The sequence below is a fragment of the Barbatula barbatula genome, assembly GCF_947034865.1.
Source record: "Barbatula barbatula genome assembly, chromosome: 8".
In the NCBI taxonomy this organism is placed as follows: Eukaryota; Metazoa; Chordata; class Actinopteri; order Cypriniformes; family Nemacheilidae; genus Barbatula; species Barbatula barbatula.
This window is the reverse complement of record NC_136771.1, coordinates 8,036,322-8,059,839: the sequence shown is the minus strand read 5'-3', so window position 1 is coordinate 8,059,839 and position 23,518 is coordinate 8,036,322. Positions and strand designations below refer to the sequence as shown.

Genomic DNA, 23,518 nt, shown 5'->3' with positions numbered 1-23,518 from the left:
CGTCTTTGACCAAGATAAAGGCGAATAAATAATTTAGAGACTTTTCAATTTAATTAGCATTTTTAGATGAGTTGTGGCCAGTCCAGTGTCTGTTGAATTTCAACAAAATCAAACCGGAGGAGTGACGAAGTCAACCAACAGCAAATATGACACATTAAAAATTCAAGATTATCACATATTTCTTTTCTATAAACATGTAGATATATATCTGCTGTATTTGTTTCTTTCCAAATAATACAGAGCACCTTTTCTGTTATTTTGACCAATTTCGTTTTGTTTAACTGTAAGTTTTGTATATGTGTTTTACAGACATTTTTGCGTGAGGTTGTTTTGATCGTTTTTCTTAATAGAAAATCACTAAAACTTAAAGTGTTTATGAAGTTGACACGTTCATCATCTGATGCTGTCTAATATTGCTCAGAGTTGATAAACTCTGTAATTTTAGGGAATATCCAGAGGCATTGGGCGATTTTTACTTTTATTTAGAAATGCTTCAGAATTGTGACATTGACTGCTTCTTCGCTTTCCACAGTTGAATAAAGTCCCATACGATACAATTTGTAAGATGAGATGAAAGACTTGTGATCACGTATTAACTATCCAATCTGACACTGTCAATGCCCACATCACTCCCCTTGCGGTGCTGGAGGCCCTCTAGTTTTGTTATAATATTAAGTTTCAAATGTGCAACTGGGATAACCAGGGCTCAAGGCTCAGTGGAAATTTCCATTTCAGACAGAGACAGCAGTCTTTGTTCTGGTGCAGAGCCTCGCTACAAGTTGCTGGAACTGGCTTGGGACATTGTTGCGAAAGAGTGCAAACAGTCAGCTTTCTCCCAACATAAATAAAAGACAAAAACCAATACAACCTATGATAAACGGAAAATCAGTTGCGACCTCTGATTGAGCAATCCACACTTTACCTCAATTCTGCCTCGAAAGGTTAGCAGCTTTTATAATGCACAAACTGTTCATTGAGTAAAAATATTAGCTAACAATTTCTTTTAATTTGCCTCTGTCTGACTGCAGACAAGAATCAGGAAGTATAGATTTCTTGTAACAGATGCACGTTCTTTCATCATTGTGGTGTGCATATGTTTGTGTACACAACAGCAGCACCATCTTCTCTTTCTTTGACCCCCTAACGTTCATGTTTAAATTGTGATAAAGGGGGAACGATCAGCTTATAATGTTTTGGTGTGGGAGCAAACAATCGCCGCTCGATAGGGGCATGTTGCCAGAGTAAATACAGTCAAGGTTTTACAGTTCTTGGCCTTGGGATATTGAACTCCTCCTTTGATGGGGTGGGGGGTAACAGCTCTCCCTACCCTCCCTGTCATGAATTATTACCCAAATTACTCAGAGTTTTCTTTTTGCAATTGGATAAATATTCATGAAGTTTAATGTGAATGACTTGAAACTGAGGGATCTTTGCGTGTTTTGTGATGCCCGAGTCCACGTCAATAAGTTAAGGGTCTCTTAGTGAATGTGTGAAATATCTTCCTGTAAAATGTGCCGCTGGGTCTTGCTGCCAGGCAAGGTATGATAGACCATTGTCGGGGTGTGTGCCGAGGGTCTGCTTTAGTGACATTCACAACATGATCGGCTATGCAAACACTTTAGCAATCAGGCTTGCACACTGAAGATCTTTCTACTGCAATAAACACTTCCTTCCATTTGCATTGAGAGTCAAAGCGAGACATGACTTTTGAAAGTGATAGTAAATGTCAGAAAGTTGTTCTATGCATATCCTTGGCTGGCGTGGTCAATTGTTTCAGTAGAGAGAAAAGAACATTGCAAAAGAAAGAGAGGTTTCAGAAATACCCAGGTACTCATTTTTAGCATCGGAACGATTCTTGCTTTACTGGGAACATACTTGGAAATTTTCAATGATTTCTCAATATGCGGCAACTGATATTAACGCCATCAAACTGAAGAGCAGCCGAAACAACTGAGTCAAATTACGAAAAATATGGCATCTTTTTCCTCAAGCCTCCGTATCATAGTCCACACCACAACGCGAAAACAGCATTTTCAAATTGCTCTGTTTTAGTGATAAAGACACCATCCTAGTGTAAGATGGAAAGCCACACAAACAGTAAAAGAGGTGTTTTACGAAAACTAATACATATTAGTGTGAACAGCTTCAACACAGATTTTTCACTAACAATTTCTAGTGATATAGATAAGTGGCGGTTAGAGACTCGGACTAGGTCACGTCTCATTTGCGTGATTCGGAGTCGACTCTCTTTTTTACAACCCAATAACTGGACTTACAACAGCAGACGGCTTACTTTCAAACACGGCAACATAACACACTGAAAGAAAATTTTCATGATCTAATGATAATTAATCTAAATATCTAAATAATCTTTCTACAACTGGTTTGTCTTGGGTGGGATTGTTAAAGGGAACCCAGTGTATAGAGAGATGTATGGGTTAATGCGTTGTAATAGCCTTACACTACTAGCATTTGTCGTTAGGAACACATCAAATAATTCTTTAAAAAAACCCTAAATGTAATACAAATTTTAACCTAAGGATGCCGGCACGTAATTGTCTTCTCTTCCACGGTCATTAGCTGAGGCAGGCTAATATTCACGTGTGCTTTAATACAGAATAAATTACCTAACCGCAGGCATCTTATTATTGTGTTTATCAGTATATACCAATAATGTATAAAGTATATGCTTATGGCGGATGTCTTACATAGTCTTACATTTCTTAAAGGAGGTAGTTTAAAGCTATGATTTAACGCAATCTTGCTTTGAGCAGACACTTACTGATACTGAACGCGTTCTTCTTTTATAGCAGGCAGGCTGTCTGGTGTCAAGAGGACATACCGCCACCTATACCTGTCCCTGTCCCTGTGTGTTTATATTTCTGATCTTATGTGTCACGTGTCATATTTTACTGTTATATATGGAAAATGTGTGTGCTTCGCTGTTGCTTAAGAGAACAGGTTTAGGTTGCAACCATTCGATGTCACAGATTTTGACGCAAAAACAAATGGCGGCCTTAAAGTAAAAATATTTGTTCAAAGTTTATGAAAAATGTGACAGTTACGCTGGTTTTCTTTTTCACAATTATAAAGTCAATGCCATTGTTCATATATTAAGCCCTTCACCACTCCATACCCAAGGATCCTTTTAAGGCTTAATCATTTTTTATCTTGGCTGTCAGTTGTTTATATTATTCTTATCAATGAACAAATGGTTTGGAATTATATCAGAGTTTAGCCAAGGCACATTCATTGGAATGTGTTATTGTGGCCTATGGTTTTGTTATGTAATATTGCAGAGAGAGAAAGCAAATAGTGAAGGACGCTCATAATTGCAGTATGTACTAAGAGCTGGAAATGTGTTGATTTACAGTACTGAAGTATCTTCAAGTTCAAATTGCATTATGGTTTGACAATTGAAAAGTCAGATGAAGAAAAGGTACTAAGTTGATGCACGGTAATGACAAAATGTCTACAAGATCTTTATTTAGTCGATAATAGTCAATAGATGGACACACATGATGAATAGATGCATGGTTTGATTTACTCAAAAGGATTTCAACTGTATGTGTATTATAATTCGAGTGCTACACTTAGATTATTGAAGATATTTCTGGATATCAGTCAACTCTTGAAAAATCGAAAACAAGAAAGAGGTGAATATGGGACTAGATAATGGGTTTGCTTGCTATTTTAATGAAAACAAACAGAGCTTTACTGCTCAAGATTATGATTAACTGTATGTGAATGCATGTGTTAAGTCACAAGCCTTATTAATGAATGAGGGTTAGCCTTATCTAACTCGACCGACTACATGAGAAATGGCAAATGCAACACATTGTCAACAAGCAGGGGCTACTTTAGACTACATATTCTCTCAGTTATAAAAGTGACTCAGTACTCTATTGCAAATGCTTTTCCTCTTCTTTTGGACGCGAAAATACCATTTGGCAGCAAGCAGAGGGTTTTAGAATGACCTGATCTAGTCTAAAAGGCATGATGGGAAGGAAGGGGCAAAGGAATTAGATCTGGCACAAAAGATCAGACGAAAAATGCTGCTTTGTTTATTGGCTGCCTTTCGGTTAGTGCCAATGGCCTGATGGACACCTCAAAACACTTTTGTGGTTGGAGTTTTGTCCACAGCGAGACAGTGGCTCCAGGACACATTTGTTCTCTTGTCCAGCAGATCCTTATATTGAGGAAAACTGTCACTCCTGTATAGATGGTGTCTCTTCAATCTTGAATTTCCTCCACAGAGGGTCTCTTTTATTGCACTCATTATTGTTCTATTCTTCCCATTAATATTTTGACAAGTACTTTCAAAACTTTTTGATTCTTTGACCTAACCCTAACCTTCAGTAAAGGATATTCCCTACAGAGGCAAAAGTCGAAAAGTTACATAATTGTCAGACTGTTGTCCGTCCATCAAGCCTGAAACAGGAAGGAAATATGTAAACTTCTTTAAAAAAACATCACAGGAGCACACTAGGGGAAACCCTTTACATTGGTACATTTTCAGAATGATGTCATCAGCATACAAGGAACTAGGCCTTAAACAGTTTCAAGAAATAGTTGTATCAGGCGGACGAAACGCAGATACGTTACACATTTTTTATGTATACAGCTTCTGTATACACGTCTCTGTGTAGATGGTCTCTCAGTTCCAGCACTGACCATCCTGTTGTAAATAAATATTTTCTTGGCATAGCTGGGTCTGTTATCGATCTGTTACCCAGTTGCCCATGAATCCATTTTGATAGCATTATTGATTGAGTTTTGTAAAGCTATGTGGAGGAGACAGTTGTGTCGTAATGTATCTCATTCTATGCTGGGTTTATACCAAAGCACAACTGGATAAGGACAACATCTCAGACAATTTGAGTGTAAATATGAGTTTACAGAAGTATAAAACTCAGAAAGTCTCATACGGAGAACGTCATACAAATAACAAGTGCTGGAAATAGCAGAGATTCACTGGGGGAAGTTGGGGACATTTTTAAACCATAGGTGCATAGAATGTCACTTTATTTAATGTTCAGCGTTTGGGGACATAAAAGACATTCTGTGATGGAACGATGTGCCCCTTGAAATCCCTCCTCCAATTTCCAGGATTGCTAATAACCTTAACTTTCTTTTTGTTTCCTTGTGACAATTTTCCAATTTCCTCATCAGTGAAATAACATACAAAATACGAATAAGATACAATAAAAGAGACAACTTTTTCAAAGTTAAGGATACTCTTCAAAGAGAAAGGTATTTGATCTGATGTCTTCCCAAGTTTTGTCATGCACTCTTGACTATAAGATATTAGGGACTTTAAGCAACAGCTGCGGATGGAACAGCTCACATGCCATTAAACCACCTTTATCTGCCTAATTTGTCACATAGTTACTATGTGCTGAGAGTGTGCGCATTTCTTATAGGTTAACTCTAAACAGACACCGCATCATAATAATATATGCATGCAGTAGGAGCATGCCACCAGACCCCCGTAGAGGAACAAATGTTTAGCCCCCATAGTCTCAAAAAATTCTGAGGGAAACACTTTATCCCTTGTGCACAATATTAATATACAAAGCACAATATTAATATACGGGTGAGATCTTCAATCGCTGGAGGGTGTTTTATTGAAGTGCCAAAGTGATTACGGTTCAAAACAAGCAAGGTACTTATTTCTGTAAGGACCAGAGAGACCAGGTTCAACATACATGCGAATGATATGGAGTCGTAGCTCAGTGAGTTCATCTGTCTTCCCGTTCTTTTACACCCCGGGAACGAGCCGCAGGTGCTGATGACCGCCGGTTGTGTCGGGCTGATTGCCTCCGTGTCCATGGCGACGCTTATTGAGCGATGGGCGACTCGCCACACCCTATAAAATAACTATAAACCAGTGTGTTAAATAGCCACGAAGCAAAAAGACAGCATGGACACATTTGGCCCCCCAACATAGCCAAGAAAACAGACAGTGCTGTTTACCAGAACATATCAGTACACAATGAATGTTGTTATTGAAAGAAGTCGGTTGTTGATTTTCTGTTTGGATGTTTACAATCATTGATCAGTAAGCTGAACACATTGGAAGTGTCACGGGGGAATAGAAAGAGAAAGTAAATATCTTTAAGTAGAACTGGTCAGTGGGTATTAAGGTGAAAGTGGTGGTGTTTTACAATGAGTCAAAGACTCCCACACAATCAGACAGGGCCAAGACACGAAGTAAACATTAAAATGGAAAAGTCCAAGTATGTGTGTGAGAGTGAAGTATGATGTGTAACACCCAGCTGCATGGTAGTTCTGTTTGCTCACAGTCTAGCATGGGCCGGTACTCTGGTCTTATCTACTGAAGGCATGTTCAGACATGCTCAAACTGGGGAAGTGAAATCCTAAAGAATCCCACTGTCACACACATACATAAATAAATAAACAAAGACACATACACACTTGAGTCATGTGGGGACCTTTTAATACTTCAGTTCTTAAAGGTCCAATGTCCTATTGACAGAAGTAATCTAATACACATAACTGTCTTCAGAGGTGTGTAAAGACCTTACATAATGAAGCGTTATGTTTTTATTAGCTTAAAAGGAGCTATTTCTATCTACATATACCGGGGGTCCCCTTAAATGGAATTCGCCATGTTGTTTCTACAGTAGCCCTAAACGGACAAGATGCTCTGCATTGTGCGTTTCGTACATTTTTCCCCATTGGCAAAAAAGCTAAGCTTTTTAGTACTATGCCAGCGACCGCAGTGCTTCGAAAGAGAGGGCGAATGGGTAGAGTGAGCATTTGGTTGCAATTCTCAACTTGATCGCTAGATGACGCTAAATTTCATACACTGGGCCCTTAAGTAGTTGCATAACGTTGGAATTGCCCATTCTCATAAATGTACAACTATTTTTACAATATTACCGTTTAGTTTGAGTATTTCTTCAGTGTGAAATACATATCTCGCAAATAAACGAAAAATAAAAAACATGTTCAGAAGGGACCAAACGAAAGCTGCGCTGAATCTTAGTACATTAATTAACACTAATTTCCCACAGATACACGGTGTGGGTATTACTTAATAGCTCCTGCAGGACCAATGTTCTCAAACTCTCCTCTGGAATATTACATGCGCTACCCGATGCACTGTATAATGCATTAATGAGTTTATTCATTGGTCTGCTGGGTGCACAAGCAATTGTTGTGGAAATGGTCCAGAAGCGAAGTCTAATTGTGTATCAGATCGTAATCGTAATGCGGAGAGCATTTACCAGTATATGCACTGGCGAGGGAGATTTTTCTCTTCTCTATAAATGGATCAAAGCTCTTAAGATTGAGCTGGCAGTGCAATGATAGATTACTGCACTAATGGCAGCTTGGTCTGCAGGCCCTTGCGCCGGCATTTAGTTTTGCGATCGATGAATCACTCTCTTTTGTTTCTCTCTCATTCTCATGTTGGCCCCGAACTCACCCCCTTATTCCTTTCTCGCTTTGCTTTCTCCAGGTTATCCATGACCTCAGATTTACCGCATTTCAGTTTCAGGATGCCGAATATAGGGTTCCAGAACCTTCCTTTGAACATCTACATTGTCGTCTTTGGGACCGCCATTTTCGTCTTCATCCTTAGCCTCCTCTTCTGCTGCTATCTCATTCGGTAAGACCACCTCGATTTTCTACATGTGTGGACGGTGGGTGTTTTTAAACAAGATATGAAATGCCATACAGTAGCTTTGCATCCTCTTCATCATGTTACTGGGTTTGGAATTTGCAAGCGTATACCAAAGTGTCCGAGATGTAGAAATTATATTATCATTTTAATATTAAGGGGAATGTCATATGCTGACTATTATTCCACTGCTTTAGCTCACACCACAATCACCGGGGCTAATTCTGCGCGACTGGCGCTCATCCAACCGAATGTTTCATGCAAAAAGTAGGAAATGGAGGGGAGTTTAAAGACTTCTGTGAGAGGATAGAGGAAAGCTGACAGATGGTGGTGGGGAAGAAAAGTTCTCTTTCATCTTCGCACCATGTCCGCAGCACGCAAGGAAGCTTTTATCATGCTCGCTTTGAAGACTAAGCTAACGTTGAATTTCACAGCCGTAGCTTAATTAATAGTGGTTGCCCAAACAGGAATTGGAGATAAGCGAGGAACTTGATAGAATTACACAATATAGATTATTTCTCTAATTACGAAGAACGTTCTTTGAAAAAGGATTTAAATCGCCTCAATTAACATTTAAATCCGAGCTAATCCTATGTTTTAACACAGCACCAAGTTTGCTTTGTTGTCAATTTGTTTTCATTGCAATGCAGCCATTGCACTAGAGGTAGTTAGCGTGCACTCAACTTGTCTGTAAACATTCTTAAGCAAAAGATGATTGGAAAACAAAGCAATTGTATGGCATTTTTTATAAGAAGACCACCATTATTTGTTATTGAATGGTTGTGTTACATTTGATGGTTTGATGTGTGTTTTAAATGTATTAACAAAGTTTATCATAAAGAGTGAGAAGGTCAAACAGCACAGTTTGGAGAAGCAATAACTTACTGACTTGATAATCTAAAATAAATATATATTAATATATACAAATTCCTGCTTCAAAAATATAATCCGAAGGACATTGCTTTACTGAGTAATGTCAAGTTACTCACCTGAATGGTAATAGAAAAACTACCCACTTGACCACAGACTTCAGGTCTGCATAACATAGCCCCAATGTACAATTGTATAGCATTTCTTACATAAAATGGTGAGATCCAGCAGCACTCATCCAAATTCACCCCAACCAGCGGGGGAGATGGTAAGTTCCAGTTCCCTTTTCGAGAGCGGTCACTTCGACATTGCAGAGACCGCATATGAAACTCCTCCTCTTTTTCACTTTTCCTGAAGTCCTATAGGATAACGCCAGTAAAAAAACTGGCCAATTGTCGCAAGACATGCACAGTATGCAAATACTGACGAATCTAGACAGTATAAATACAGTGCATGTGACGACAATCCTCAGAATCTTCTTTTTCACGCTGCCATCGTTGAAGACGCAACTAGTACTTCTTTCACCGCATCCGATGGCTTCATTTTGTCGTCTTTGCGCGGGCACCATTGGCCCGCAGGATACTCACGAGCACTGCATTGCCTGCCTGGGCCTCACTCACGCGGAGGATGCATTCTGCGAGTCTGATTGCGCGCACTGTGCGGACCTGCCGGCGCGTGTCTTAAGGACTCGCAGGAACATCGCTCGTGGACTCATAGGGTCGAGGCTCACCGCCGCCAACGAGCCGCTGGTGAGTCCACCCACCCCACGAGGTGGCGGCGACGACCCGGCTCCGGGCCCCCGTCCTCTGCCGTCACCTCATTCCCCAGTCCTCTACGTGGACGAGAGCCTTCGCCCCCGAGGGTTCTCGAGAAGGCCGTAAGCGAGCTCGACATTGCCTGGGATTCACCTGTGGAGCCGGCAAAAAGTAGGTTCGACTCCTGGTACTTTCAGGCGAGCCACCGCCAGACCACGTCAAAGAGGAGTGCGCCGTTTTTCCCAGACGTCTACTAGCACGTGGTGAAATCCTGGTCTGCACCTCAAAGCGCGCGCGTTCATGCTGCTACGACGGCCATGTTCTCCCACGTGGTTGGGGCTTAAGCCCACGGTTACGTGCACATGCCACCAGTCGAGGAGACCCTCGCTGCTCATCTGTGCCCTTCCACCACCTCGTTGGGCTCGGACCCAGGCCTGCCCTCGAAAACCGTGCTGGTTTACCGCCCATCTTGCCGGTGAAGCCTACGCGGCCGCAGGTGAGGCCGCCTGCGCTTTGCACTCTATGGCGGTGGTGCAGGTGTTCCAGGCTAAGATCCTTCCGTCGCTGGATAGCAGCAGCCTGGAGGCGGACGCCACGAAGGGTCTGAGGGGGGCGACCGACTTCGCTCTGATGGCTACAAAGCGCACCGCAGAAGCTATCGGCAGGTCTATGGGGTTCATGGTCGTCCTCAATCGTCATCTGTGGCTTACGTTGGTGGATCTAAAGGACGCTGATCGTAAGTCCCTTCTGAACGCACCAATCACTCCCTCCGGCCTCTTTGGTGACGTCGTGGAGTCGGTAGTAGAGCGTTTTGGTGAGGCGCAAAAGCCCGCCAAGGCCATGAGTCACGTGCTGCCTCGAGAGGTCGGTGCCATGACGGCGGAGCGATTTCGGCTGCCAAACCGCCGTCCTGACGGACCTGGGAAGAGGAGGAGAGAATCCGTGAGCGTGCCGGCGGCACCCAAACGCCGCTGTTTGCAACAGTTTTCCCCCGCGATTGCGGGCGATTATTTCAATGTTGTAAGTGTTGTTTGTGTGAATGCAATAAAAACACATACCTGTTCACAAGAGGACCTCTTTCCCCCTCACCCACACAATGCTGCGTCCCTTGCCCTGCCACGGTGCAGCGCGAAGCCGCAGTTAGCCACAACTATAACCAGCCTTCCCTCGTCCACGGACGCTCCCGTGGACGAGAGACCGCTGGATTTTCACGCGCGAGCTTTTTTCCCGCCAGTGCATTTAGCCTCGCTGGGCCAGCGCGCTCCCCTAAATGGTCCGCTGACGGTAACCCCCGATCAGATACGGCCATTATGTCTGTTTCTGGACGCGTGGAAAGCCATTCCAGGCATCTCTCTTTGGCTACTAAACGTGATAGAACACGGGTACGCCCTGCAGTTCAGGCTCAGACCTCCCCGCTTCAGCTGTGTGGTCCCGTCGCTTACGTCAGCGCAAAACACGCCTGTGTTGAGGCAGGAAATCTTCAGCCTGCTCGCGAAAGGAGCGATCGAGCGTGTCCCTCCGAACGAGCGGGAAAGCGGGTTTTACAGCCGGTATTTTGTAGTGCCGAAGAGAGATGGTGGTCTGCGTCCGATTCTGGACTTCAGACCCGTCAACCGAGCGCTTCACAAGCGAGCGTTCAGAATGACAACTCTTAAACAGGACTGGTTTGTATCCGTAGATCTGAAGGATGCGTACTTTCATGTTCAGATAGCCAAGCGCCACCGAAGGTTCCTGCGATTCGCATTCGAGGATTCAGCGTACCAATTTGCTGTCCTCCCATTCGGGCTGGCATTAGCTCCACGCACATTCTCGAAGTGCGTGGACGCGGCGTTTTCCCCTCTCAGAGCGAGCGGAACGCGCATTCTCAATTATCTGGACGATTAGCTGATTTTAGCCCACTCTCGGAAGGCGCTAATCGGTCCCACGCAGATGCTGCTTTGTCACTTGACATCCCTGGGGCTGCGCGTGAACATGCAGAAGAGCAAACTCACGCCGAGTCAGTCTATAACGTATCTGGGGGTATGTTTCGACTCAGTGGAGATGCGCGCTCGCCTCTCCCCAGAGCGGACGGAGTCCATCTCTTCAGCTCTACATTTGCTCAGGCCGGGCCGGTCTGTTCCCCTGAGGGAGTTCCAGAGGCTTTTGGGTCTCATGGCGTCAGCGTCGGCGGTCTGCCACCTAGTTCTTCTGCACATGCGACCACTACAGTTCTGGCTGAAGGCTCGGGTTCCATGGAGAGCATGGTCCTCGGGTCGGGCGCGAGTCCCGGTTACACTCAGCTGCCTCGGCGCCCTGAGTCCGTGGCGCGACCCGAGCATGTTCAGTCGGGGAGTTCCCCAGGGGCTGGTGACGAGACGCACAGTCGTTACGACGGATGCGTCGTCCTCGGGATGGGGCGCGGTTTGCGAGGGCATGCCGGCATCCGGCCTTTGGTCACAGTCTCTGAGGAAATGGCACATAAATCGCTTGGAGCTAAAGGCGGTGTGTCTAGCTCTTCATACTTTTCAGTCAAGGCTGGAGCAGAAACATGTTCTGATTCGCACCGACAACATGTCTGTGGTTTCGTACATAAATCGCCAGGGAGGGATCCGTTCCGGAGCTCTTTTCAAACAGGCGGCGGGTCTCCTACTGTGGGCAGATCGGCATATACTCTCTATCAGAGCAGCGCATATCCCCGGTCATCTGAACCGCGGAGCGGACATGCTTTCGAGGGAGGGTCTTCCGCACGGGGAATGGAGGCTTCATCCTGACACAGTCCTGTTAGTTTGGGAACGCTTCGGGAAGGCGGAAGTGGATCTATTCGCGACAAGCGAGAACGCACACTGCCCGTTGTATTTCTCGCTGATCCACTCCCCCATGGGGAGCGACGCGCTGACGGTGCGTTGGCCGGTCGTTCGGCTTTACGCGTTTCCTCCGGTAATTATTTTACCCCTAGTGCTGTGCAAAATCAGAGAGGAGTCGGCGTCGGTGATTCTCGTCGCTCCGTTTTGGCCGAATCAACCATGGTTTTCGGACCTGAGGGAGTTGTTGACGGCACCGCCGTGGCGGATTCCCCTCAGGAAAGACCTGTTGTCCCAAGTGAACGGCACGATATGGCACCCCAGTCCAGAGTTGTGGAACCTCCATGCCTGGCCACTTCGGGGATTCTAACTGCACTCCCTCAGCCTGTACTGGATAATATTTCGGAATCTCGTGCGCCATCTACCAGACGTTTATACGCTCTAAAATGGGGGTTGTTGGCTAAATGGTGCAGCTGTAACAATATCGACCCGACTGATGTCTGTCACAGTCCCTGTGTCTGATATTTTATCTTTCCTACAGCACAGGCTGGACAACGGCGGCCTCCCTTCAACGCTGAAGGTTTATGTGGCGGCTATCGCCTCATTTCGTTCCCCGGTTGATGGGCAATCGATTGGTAGGCACATGCTGGTGGTCAGATTCCTCAGAGGAGCGAGGAGACTTTTCCCCCCGCGAACCCCTTCGGTGCCACCTTGGGACTTAGCGCTGGTGTTGAAGGCTCTCTCTTCTCCCCCCTTTCGAGCCTTTGGACGCGGCTTCTGTAAGAGAGCTCACCGTTCTCCGTCTCGCCCTTGCTTCGGCTAAGCGCATAGGGGAATTACAAGCGCTCTCAGTCGGCGCTGATTTCATTTCGTTTTGCACCCGGCGACTGCAGCGTCACTCTCCGGCCAAAATCGGGTTAGTGCCAAAGTCCATGTCTACCCCTTTTAGAGCTCGGGTCATTTCTTTGCCCGCTTTGTCTTCCGAGTCGTCAGACTCGCAGGAGGCTAACGCTCAGAGAGCGGTCTGCCCGGTAAGGGTCTTGCGGGCTTACATTGATCGCACGGCCGGGTTTCGGCAGTCTGAGCAGCTCTTTATTTGTTTTGGTGGGGGTACTAAGGCCGGGCTGTCTCAAAACAGAGGCTCTCTCACTGGGTGGTGGACGCTATTACCTTGGCGTACGAGAGTCAGGGTCGGAACTGCCCCTTCGGTATCAGAGCTCATTCGACTAGGGCTATCGCCCCTTCGTGGGCCTGGTCTAAGGGCACATCTATTCAGGACATATGCTGTGCAGCTGGCTGGTCTTCTCAGAATACTTTCGCCAGGCTCTATAGATTGGATGTGTCCTCGTTGGCTTCTCAAGTCCTCTCGGTGAGTGCTGATTAAGCTTTATCTTCTACCTTGTATTTCTTATGCTACACAGTTGTTGCCGCATTGCTGTTTACACTGTGCTTGGTGTACTTATGTTCGCTATTATCTCGCCCGGGATTCCGTGCTAGTTCTACTGCTGTGGTGTCTGCCCTGTTCAGCGCAGCTCGCTGCGTTCGTTGGGTTTGGTTATGCAAATTTGCCAAGAGGCCAATCTAGCAGTTCATTGGCGTACTCAGTGATCTAGCAGTTCATAGGCCAGTTTCAGCCAATCAGCGGTTAATGCTTGGGGCGACCTCGCGAATGGTTGATTTGTATGCTCCACATACTTTGTGTGTTATCCCAGTTGTCGGGCTGTTTTTGCTAGCTCTCACGGCGGGATTGTACTATCGTTCCATATGCGGTCTCCGCAATGTCGAAGTGACCGCTCTCGAAAGGGAACGTCTCCGGTTACTTTCGTAACCTCGGTTACCTGAGAAGCGGGAACGAGACATTGCGTAGATCGCCGTGTTCGCCGCTTATCACCGGGCGGGCGTTCTCTCGTAGATTCTGAGGATTGTCGTCACATGCACTGTATTTATACTGTCTAGATTCGTCAGTATTTGCATACTGTGCATGTCTTGCGACAATTGGCCAGTTTTTTTACTGGCGTTATCCTATAGGACTTCAGGAAAAGTGAAAAAGAGGAGGAGTTTCATATGCGGTCTCCGCAATGTCTCGTTCCATTTTCTCAGGGAACCGAGGTTACGAAAGTAACCGGAGACGTTCTATTATTTTTTACTTTACCTCCCCCCTCACTGTCCATTCAAAGGTGTATATGTAGGTTTTTATGGTCTCATATTTATCCTCAGGTCTTGCTGGTAAATAAAAAAATACTGGATACTTTTGTCAGATTACAAAGTCATTTACTAAAACCAGATCCCATGCTTCTAAAGATACAGTCTCCCTTGCATGTGGTCAGTTTACAAAGATGCAGAACTTCCTCAATGAACCAGCATTTAACAGGCATTGCCCCAGTACAAAAATACACATACTATGGTCTTCAAAATAGAAAGAAATGATCACTACTATGTTGTTAAACAGGTACATGACTCTTTTCTTTTGCAGAGCATGAAAGATGATATGTGAGAAAGTTGGTTTTGTGTCTATACGATGTAAGTCAATGGGGTCCATTGTTGTTTGGTTACCAATGTTCCTAAAATATCTTCTTTTATCTTCTGCAGAAGGAAGTCATTCAAGTATCAAATGACAAAAGAGTTAATAAAGGATGAAATATTTTTTCTTTGTTGCGCTTTGAAATAAATAAATGTAATGAAATAAAGCTAACAAAATATCAAACCAGGTGCCACTTGATTTGATGAAAATGGCACGAGTACAAGTTTTTAAATGAAACATTGAACAAAATATATACATGTTTACTTCGGTCAAATATTACTAGAACATTTTGTTACTGTGTTGACCTACACCTGTGGTTACTTTTCGAGGACAAAGTATCAGTGTGAACTTAAAGATGAAATTGGTAAGAAGGTTGTTTCTATGATTCTGCACCAGTAGTGCAGAATGGAAATGACAACAATTGCAAATTCAGCAAGTACCAAAATAGCCCCCACGCGCATTGCAACATTTTTCACCAGCTATTTTTATATTTATCTTCTCTTGAAACAATAGATGGGAAGTTGGCTCATAAGAAGCATTTTATAGCATTTAACAGTTGCGTTTTACATTACGAGAGGCTGCCCTTTTAAAGTCGAGACACTTCAGCTTGTTTATTTGTCAACATGAGCAGCTATTTTATCAGGAACATTGCATCTCCAGAATGGACAGTCGTAAACCCGTGAGCATTCATTATGTGAAGGACATGTGCGTCGTGAGATGGAGTAGATTTGTGAAGGACGTCGTGATTCAGGACAAGCACGCAGCCTTAGACGAAGCCACACTTAGCAGCCGTTCATCAGCTACGACACACACATGTGAAATGCCCCTGTGTCTGGCAAACAGACACTTAGAGAAGATAAAGAGTCAAATTTCACACCCACAATTTTGGTTCAGCTACAGTATTATGCTAGGTTAACACATGACCCTTAGTACTAGGCTATTTTACAAGAAGTCATGAGGTTTTAAGCTAGCTGCGAATTCATCAGTATTTTGTCTTGTTTTCCAGTAAAAATATGTATGCTTACTTATAATAAAATACATTGCGCTGTTGTGTAACATGTTAAGGTTTGTTGTTAATGAATATATTTTTAAATGAAAAATTGTTCACCCAAAATATATATTTTTTTGTCATTTACTAATTTCAAACCTGTATGACTTACTATCTTCTCCAAAACACAAAAGAGGATATTTTGAAGACTGTTGGTAACCAAACAACATTGGCCCCCATTGCCTGTCATTCTATGCACACAAAACCACACCACCTAGAGACTTCTCAGAATATCTTCTATTGTGTCCCACAAAAGAAAGAGTCATTTACAGGTTTTGGGTGAATAAATTACAAAATCATTTTTTATACTTCAGTGAGACATTTATTGTCACTCAGTAAGAATTCAAAAAAGATATGGTTGATAAAGATAATCTTTGTAAATGGCTCTCAAAACCTTAATACTGGAAGACATGAGTAAACACTGACCAAGAACAAGAGTTTAAACCAAAAATACCCATAAACCATCCAATCCCTCCAGCAATGGGAGTTTCTGTAGCTTTACCTGCTGGTGTCTTTCAGAATGTCAGATTTTCTCCTAGACTGTGCTGCCTGTTTTACAGGTTCCTCTCACTCTGCTGCGTGAGGTTAAGCTTACTTGTAATGGAGGTAAATTTTACAACCACAATTTGTCTCCATTCTCATATCTGCTTCGCTCTCTCTTCACTTTTTGTAAATGTATATTGTCTTTCATGAATCTATTTCTGCCTGGAAGGCTATGTACTATACTGTATGTTGTGTTCACCAGCTGCTTACCTTTATACAGGACAGAATAACGGTCAAGTCTGAAAAAATGTGTATTGGTGTAATGTATCTTGTTAAATGTTATGCTGCATCTAAATGAAAGAAATTCTGCAAACCAGCCAACAAAAAACGAATGTGATTTTACAAAGCTAACTGGAGGAATTTTCTAATAGACATCAATAGCATTTGGATTGACTAAACACCATGTCTGTGGTGTTTGCTGGTTTTCTTTAAATAGGCGTTTTCTACACTAGAGACTCCTCTATCTTGCCTGACGGATTCCAGTTATTTTCCATCAGGCATTCCCTCGCGCACACGCAAACTTCCTCAACATCAAAATAGTTTTAAAATGTCTAGCCCTTTACTGCTTGTATTTCTTGAGTTCCTGCCAAGAGTGTCTGTATATAGTTAAGTCACAGAGTACAACATTGCAGTGTTGCGGGTAAAAGATCCTGATTCAGCCAGGTTAACACTAAAGTCTGGTCAAGCAGACCCTCAGCTCAGGCCAGTTTTAGTTTTTGAACACATGGGCCTTTACAAGCTCATACTCCGGGCAGGGCATGACACTTGTAGACATGAATGCAGCCAATATCAAAAGGTTCGAAGCGAAAGTTCTTATCGTTGGTTATTACTTATTTATACAGTTTTACTAAAAGGAGCATGTTTTGAACAGGGACAGTTCACACAAATGAAAATTCTGTCATCGCTTACTCACCCTCTAGTTGTTCAAAACTGTATACATTTCTTTGTTCTGTTGAACACAAAAGAAGATATTTAGAAGAATATCGAAAAGCAATCCGTTCTGGGGCACCTTTGACTACTATTGTAATTGTTCTACTATCAGTTGCTCACATACTTCCAAAGATCTTTGTGTGTGTGTTCTACAGAATTCAGAAATGTATACAGGTTTGGAACAACATTATATTTGAATGATATGATAATCATTTATATTATACCACGGGGCTGTTGAATGCTTCAATCTGATTGGTTGACAGACGTTCGATGGGTATGCATTAACTTTCTGTAAAATGCACAACTATGAAGGTGTTCCAGGTATGTTTACCGCATTACAGGTCAATATCACTTCGCCAAGTTTAAAACAACAGAAAGGTTATAGTGTAGCCTACAGGCCATTACCGCACACAGCACCCTGCTCTTGATATGACGTTTATAATGTCAAACTTTACTGTTAATAGAAACGTGTGCAGTTTCGTTTCAATAAACAAAGCATTTCAAAAACAAGAAATAGATACACTGAAATTGGGTAAATCAAATATGTAAATAGAAAAACAAAATGCATAGCCTACTGGCTGCTTATAACTGATAACAAATATATTTTGATAGACCTACACTTTCAAAAGTTTCCGTGATTGTTTTACTGCTGAAGATAAAAGCCAGTGATAATGACTGATTTATTCCTCGTATTGTTTCTCTGTCACAATACTGCAAACACGCAAGTGTGCGCACGGTGTCTAACTCACACACACACACACACACACCACGTGACTCAAGCTTCCGAGTCCCTTCACTCTAACGGAAATGAAATGCGCGAGAAAGTGGTCAACGCGATCAACAACATTTTAAAGACGATTACATGACAAACTTTGAAATGAAACTATTGGTGTGGTAACCGTAGTATAAGCTGAATAATTGACCCCGTCCGTTCAATTATCCGAAAGTTAATTCACACCTGAGGTAACATTATCACCTCGGGGTGTGCATTATCTTTCTAATAGTGGAACGGGCCGTCGTCAATTATTCCTTAAGCAATATTATATTATTAATATTTAATGTAACCAGTAAAAAATATCGCATGAAACATTTCATATGGAAAATTTATTTAATTTAAAGCTGGTTTTGTCTTCATAAATTAGTATGTGACTTAAGCAGTATCTTTTTTGTCAAATGAGATCCAGCCGTGTGTTGACCATACAGCTATAGAGATCACTGAAACTTCAGATTAATATTTTTAAATATCATGGTTCACTATGGAGTGAAAACAGTATCTAATCCTCCCACAAATGCACGTAAAAGATCCACATTGTGCGAGTCTGGATCGCTCGCGTGCATTTGTGAATAACAGTGTGTGAATCTGGATCTTTTATGAGCTTTTGTGGGAGGTTTAGATACTGTTTTCACTCCGTAGTTCACATGGACGATTTTGGTGTTTGTTTAAAGATAATTTTCTGTCATCAATGTCTTTTCACAAAAAAATATGTGTTAAAAATATGTTAAAATGAATTTAACATGAAAATCTATTTATTCTCTAGGTTACGGCACCAGGCGCACAAAGAGCTCTATGCATACAAGCAGGTGAAAACTTTTGTCTTTGTGTCTCTGTCTCCCACTATAACTTAACTGTATTGTATCAATGTGGACCTTCAAAGTAAAATGTAAATATTTGTACAAAATGTAACAAAACTTTAATTGTGTTTTTGAATTCTTTTTTTTGCACAGGTTATTCAAAAGGAAAAAGTCAAAGAATTAAATTTACATGAGGTGAGTGCCCTCTTTCTTTTCTCATCCATTTGTACACACACTTAAAAATATATTTATAAATTTTGGCACTAATCTTTATGGGGAGATTTGACCCCCACACTTTCCATACATACACTTGTGTTTGTGTATGCCTTTATGTAATTGCTTGCAATAACCTACATTCAAGAACACATTATTCATTCAGTATGTTGTTTGAGGTGGCGACACGACACAACAGACCATTGAATTAGTAAAGAGCCTCTTCACATTTGTGTTAGCTGCGAATTACTCTCATCACTGCCTAGTTACACAGTAACCATGGTAATCAATGTCAGCGATGACATTATCAAATATCACTTACATTTTACCTTTGGGTGGTTACAGAATATTTAACCCAAACGACATAACCCAAATGACAGTAACAAACATTAAAAAAACACTTCAGTAAACTCTAGTATTCATTTATAAACTATATTTCAAAACCTACGGTGGATACTTTGAACCATACAGGGAAAAAATAAAGTATAATGTACTTAACCATGTCAATAAACCATCTAACCTGTACAATTTAAGTACTGTTTTTACTAAATTAATATTTAATTTTTATTATTTTACTAGCACATTAACTTCCATTTACTAAAGTAAATAATAAACTCAGCGGTCGAATTATGAAAAAATTCAAAGGGTATGATGTGGTAAAACAGGACCCTAGTCCATTGAAAACAAAGACCTTTACTACGATATCTGCGCACTCTGTGTTTAATAACAATGTGTGCTAAAGATAGTCCATGACATGTTTAACCTTCACCTCGATCCCCTGAATACTGCTGCTATCATTTAACAGGCCACTGTTCAGACTTCATGGGCAAGTGCTAATGAAATGCTAGCGGCGATGTTGAGGTGCGAGGGCAACCGAGGTCTCGCTCGCCGATCTAACGCCCTTGGAATTTCCTGTAGCCCTCCAATCTGTTTCTCGCAACAAGGAAACGTTTTCAGTCTAAGGTCCTGCTGTATTTTACGCTTTAACCGGACATTATTTTACATTGTCCCTCTGGCCGCAAATGTGCATAAACATGTTATCTTTAAACAATGACACGGTCATAACAGTAACTCCTCTGTGTTGTGCCACGCTGAGTAATTATTTGGCCCACTTGTCGCTTCTGGCATTTCTCATTTGTATTTGATACAAACAGCACTTGAAATGGTCACACAAAGGCTTTGTTACCATTTAACTTACGTTCAAAACACGCTCCTTAAATGTTTCTTAAGGTAACAATGGCCATTGACCGGACCAGCATATGTATCAACAAAACTGAAGGGCTCGTTCACAAATTCTACTTGTTCGATATTCTATCTTATTCAATATTGGTTAGTTTATTCAATATTGGCAAATTATGCTGCCAGAAACCAGTAAGGATTTATAATATTACTCTCAGCTCCAGTCAAAACATTTGATTATTTTGTTTAACAAATCCGAGATTTTCTCTAAAGTGACTAAAAGCAGGAAAAGTAAAAGGAGTTTATCAATGTTTTCAGTAAAACCAGTAATACTTAGAATGCATTGTACTGTAGGTCAGTGTGCATATAACGTGTGCCTGGCAAATATAAATGTTTAATATTATTTGTCTGTATACACTGTAGCATCTAAATGTTCAAGAGTCGGTAAGCATTGCTTTTAAAATCTAAATGAAGCAGAAGCAGGGGGCGTTTTACATGAAGTCATCAGAGGTTTGTACGGCAGACATATCCTGCAAAAGAAGTAGTGACTTCAGGTATAAATGTATGTTATGAGACGCTATTCAGCAGAAGCATATACTTTAGACAGGGCATGTTACCACAACACTTTTCAGAAAGTAACACAAAGTAAGTTACATCTGCTGGTTAATCTTGTTTCCATTTGCTCTGATGTTAAGAAAGGTCTTACATAAAGAGGCGTGGGCTGGGCTAGATAAGCCATGCGGGAAAAACAATGTTATGATTGTATGCTCAGACATGAATTCCCACCAGCACAGCTGGGTTCAAGAAACGTTTAGCTATCTGCTTTACATATACATGTTACATAAGCAGATGCTGCGCTCCCACCCCTGTCCTTGATCCTCCGCTACGTGAGGTGCAATTGGAACATTAGGTTCCCGGAAGACACAGACGCCTTATGATTGACATGCAAAATCTAGCGTATACACCAGACGGTTGTCATGATAGCTTAAATATAGATCCCCGCTTGGCAACCAGTGAGAACATGGACATAAATATAGCAACGTGAGCAAGAATGATTTATTGTATGCAGTTCCACAGCAGTGACGAAAATAAAGCCGCACGATTTGTATTTTGAAAGGCTCGCGCGTAGCTGCTGCTCTCTAGGTGAGAGATCACATAGATGAGAGCAGAACGGTGAACATTAAGGTTTATTTACGGTTGTTAAAAATCACTCCGGGTAGTCGTTTTTTAACCGCAGACGTGGCTCTTTCAAGTTAAGAGGCCAGCAGAAAAGGGGAGGGACAGAGAGGAATTTTTATAAGAGGAAAACGCGTAGCGAACTATGGTGACATACCAAAAGCAGGGTCTGTTATTTACATTAAAAAAGGTTTTGGTAGGTAAATGCTTAGTTAAATTAAAGAGATAGTTCACCCAAAAATGTCAATTCTTAACATAAGGGTGAGTATCACCATTTACTCACCCTTATGTCATTCCAAACCGGTTTAACTTTCTGTCTTCTGCAGAACACACAACCATTTGCACATCCATTAACTGTCGCATCACTTCCTAAACGTTCGATGTCCAAATTTGCTCTTTTTCAGGAAACTGAAAAAACACTGTACTTTGTAGTAATTGAAACTGGATGTTATATTATTCTAATACAAGTAAAGTAAATTACAAAAAAGTTTCCAGCAAAATTGTACTTGTTCAATCTTTGATCACATATTGTGTGCGTGCCAGTGTTGTCTTACACCATAAAACCACTGATGCATTATCTGTTTTGTGTTTAGTGTTATAAAGAAACACATAAAGACAAATGTTTTTTGTCCCATCTCCGACCCATTGTTATCTTTCACAACCCAGCAATGTGCATTCAACAGTCTCTAACGCCGAGACGTGTGCTCATCTAAAACAGACAACCGTTGTTGACCACCCCCCTGGCCAGAGTCAATGAAACCTAAAGCACAGCATACACATTATATTGTTAAATGATACACACTGAATTGTATAGAACTGCAGTGACACTCCAATGATAAGCACTGTTTGTGTGAAATCTCTTTTGTTCTTTAACAATTATTACAGTTGTTCATTCACTCTGCCTTTATTTACTGTCAACAAGTAGGGTAATGAGGTATTTACATTGCAAACAGCTCATGTTATCTAGGAGGTCCTCTATAATAGATAACGTAGATGTTGCATATCAGTCCTAAGTTTATAATGATAAGGGGCTAAGTCAAGGCGATCATGTCGGCATGTTTATTCAATTGTTTCCTTTGGACACTCAGTGCCGGTATTCGACAGGGTGCCGTGAGTTGAAAAATTCTCAACTTGGGACAGAACGCTCAGCCTGCAGCAGGAGTTTTCAGCCAGGCGCCTCAGCCACGTCAAACACCTCGGTGGACACAGCCCCTAATGTGCTATTGTCACAAGATGTTATTGTCAGTTAGCTTTTGTTTCCGTTTGCATCTATTGTCTTTTGCATGAACTTTGTCTTTTGTATGACGTTCCTCTGGAGTTTCCATGAGTTACACAACCTAATGCCTACATAGAGGCCAGAATAACATCACATGAATGGTGAATGTGTTTTCCCTGCGTCCTATAGCACCAGGTCCAGACTCGCAGCAATCTGACAATATTTCAGTGATGTCTACATCCCCGAAATGTTGCCATTTGTTGAGATGAAATGCCATATCTAGACCCCCAACTGCTACATTTCCCTGCTAGATGGGAAGGGCACGTCTAGAAAAGCCAGGATGACATCATCATCTCTGCTCACACTGACTCATAATCGTTCAGGATCTAAATCATCATGCAAATGACATATTGAAACCTGTAGTCAGTGGAACAGTTTTCCTTTACACTTGAGTTAAAAACGGATTGTTTTCTCTTCCCAGATTTGTGCGGTGTGTTTGGAAGAGTTCAAGCAGAAAGACGAGCTCGGCATCTGTCCATGTAAACATGCTTTCCACAGAAAGTGAGTATCCAGGCAGCTTTCTTAAGCAGATGTTATGTTTGAAAACTACAGTCATTAAACATGTTAGCACAATCACACCACAGTTTGTAGTGCAAAGCTTTTTTTGCAGCAACACATGCAATTACAGTTGGAGCGTCAAAGACTGTTTGAAAATGTTGTGTTTGTTACAGTATTTAAAACAATGTCACTTAATTATGCAATTGTGCAATTTTGTTTGGATAAACCGTTTCTGCACCACCAAACAAAATTCCCAAAATAATATTTGCAATGACAGTAAAATCATATTTTTTCAAATGCTAACTCGAACACAAAGTTCCGACCCGAGTTTCTGACAGTAAACCAATCTGCCATTGATGAGCTGGAGCTGACGGGCTGTATGTCAAAGTAAATGCCAGAGTAAATGTGAAAGTAAAGCTTGGACACCGATCCCAAGAGGCAGAAGCTCTCTGATCTTTCTGAGCATTTCACTTTGACTTCACGGCAGCTAACCAGGCTTCAGGGTTCAA

At 42.1% G+C, this 23,518-nt stretch overlaps 1 protein-coding gene across 2 annotated transcripts in view; it reads left to right on the top strand.

The window, feature by feature from the left end:
- Positions 1 to 23,518, top strand: part of rnf24 (ring finger protein 24) — a 34,858-nt gene that overhangs the window by 5,699 nt on the left and 5,641 nt on the right. For both annotated transcript variants that reach the window (XM_079463187.1, XM_079463188.1), the window contains 4 exons: positions 7,487 to 7,636; positions 18,634 to 18,676; positions 18,821 to 18,862; positions 22,933 to 23,012. In XM_079463187.1, coding sequence (XP_079319313.1) covers positions 7,487 to 7,636; positions 18,634 to 18,676; positions 18,821 to 18,862; positions 22,933 to 23,012 — 315 coding nt within the window. The remainder of the gene's footprint in view (positions 1 to 7,486; positions 7,637 to 18,633; positions 18,677 to 18,820; positions 18,863 to 22,932; positions 23,013 to 23,518) is intronic.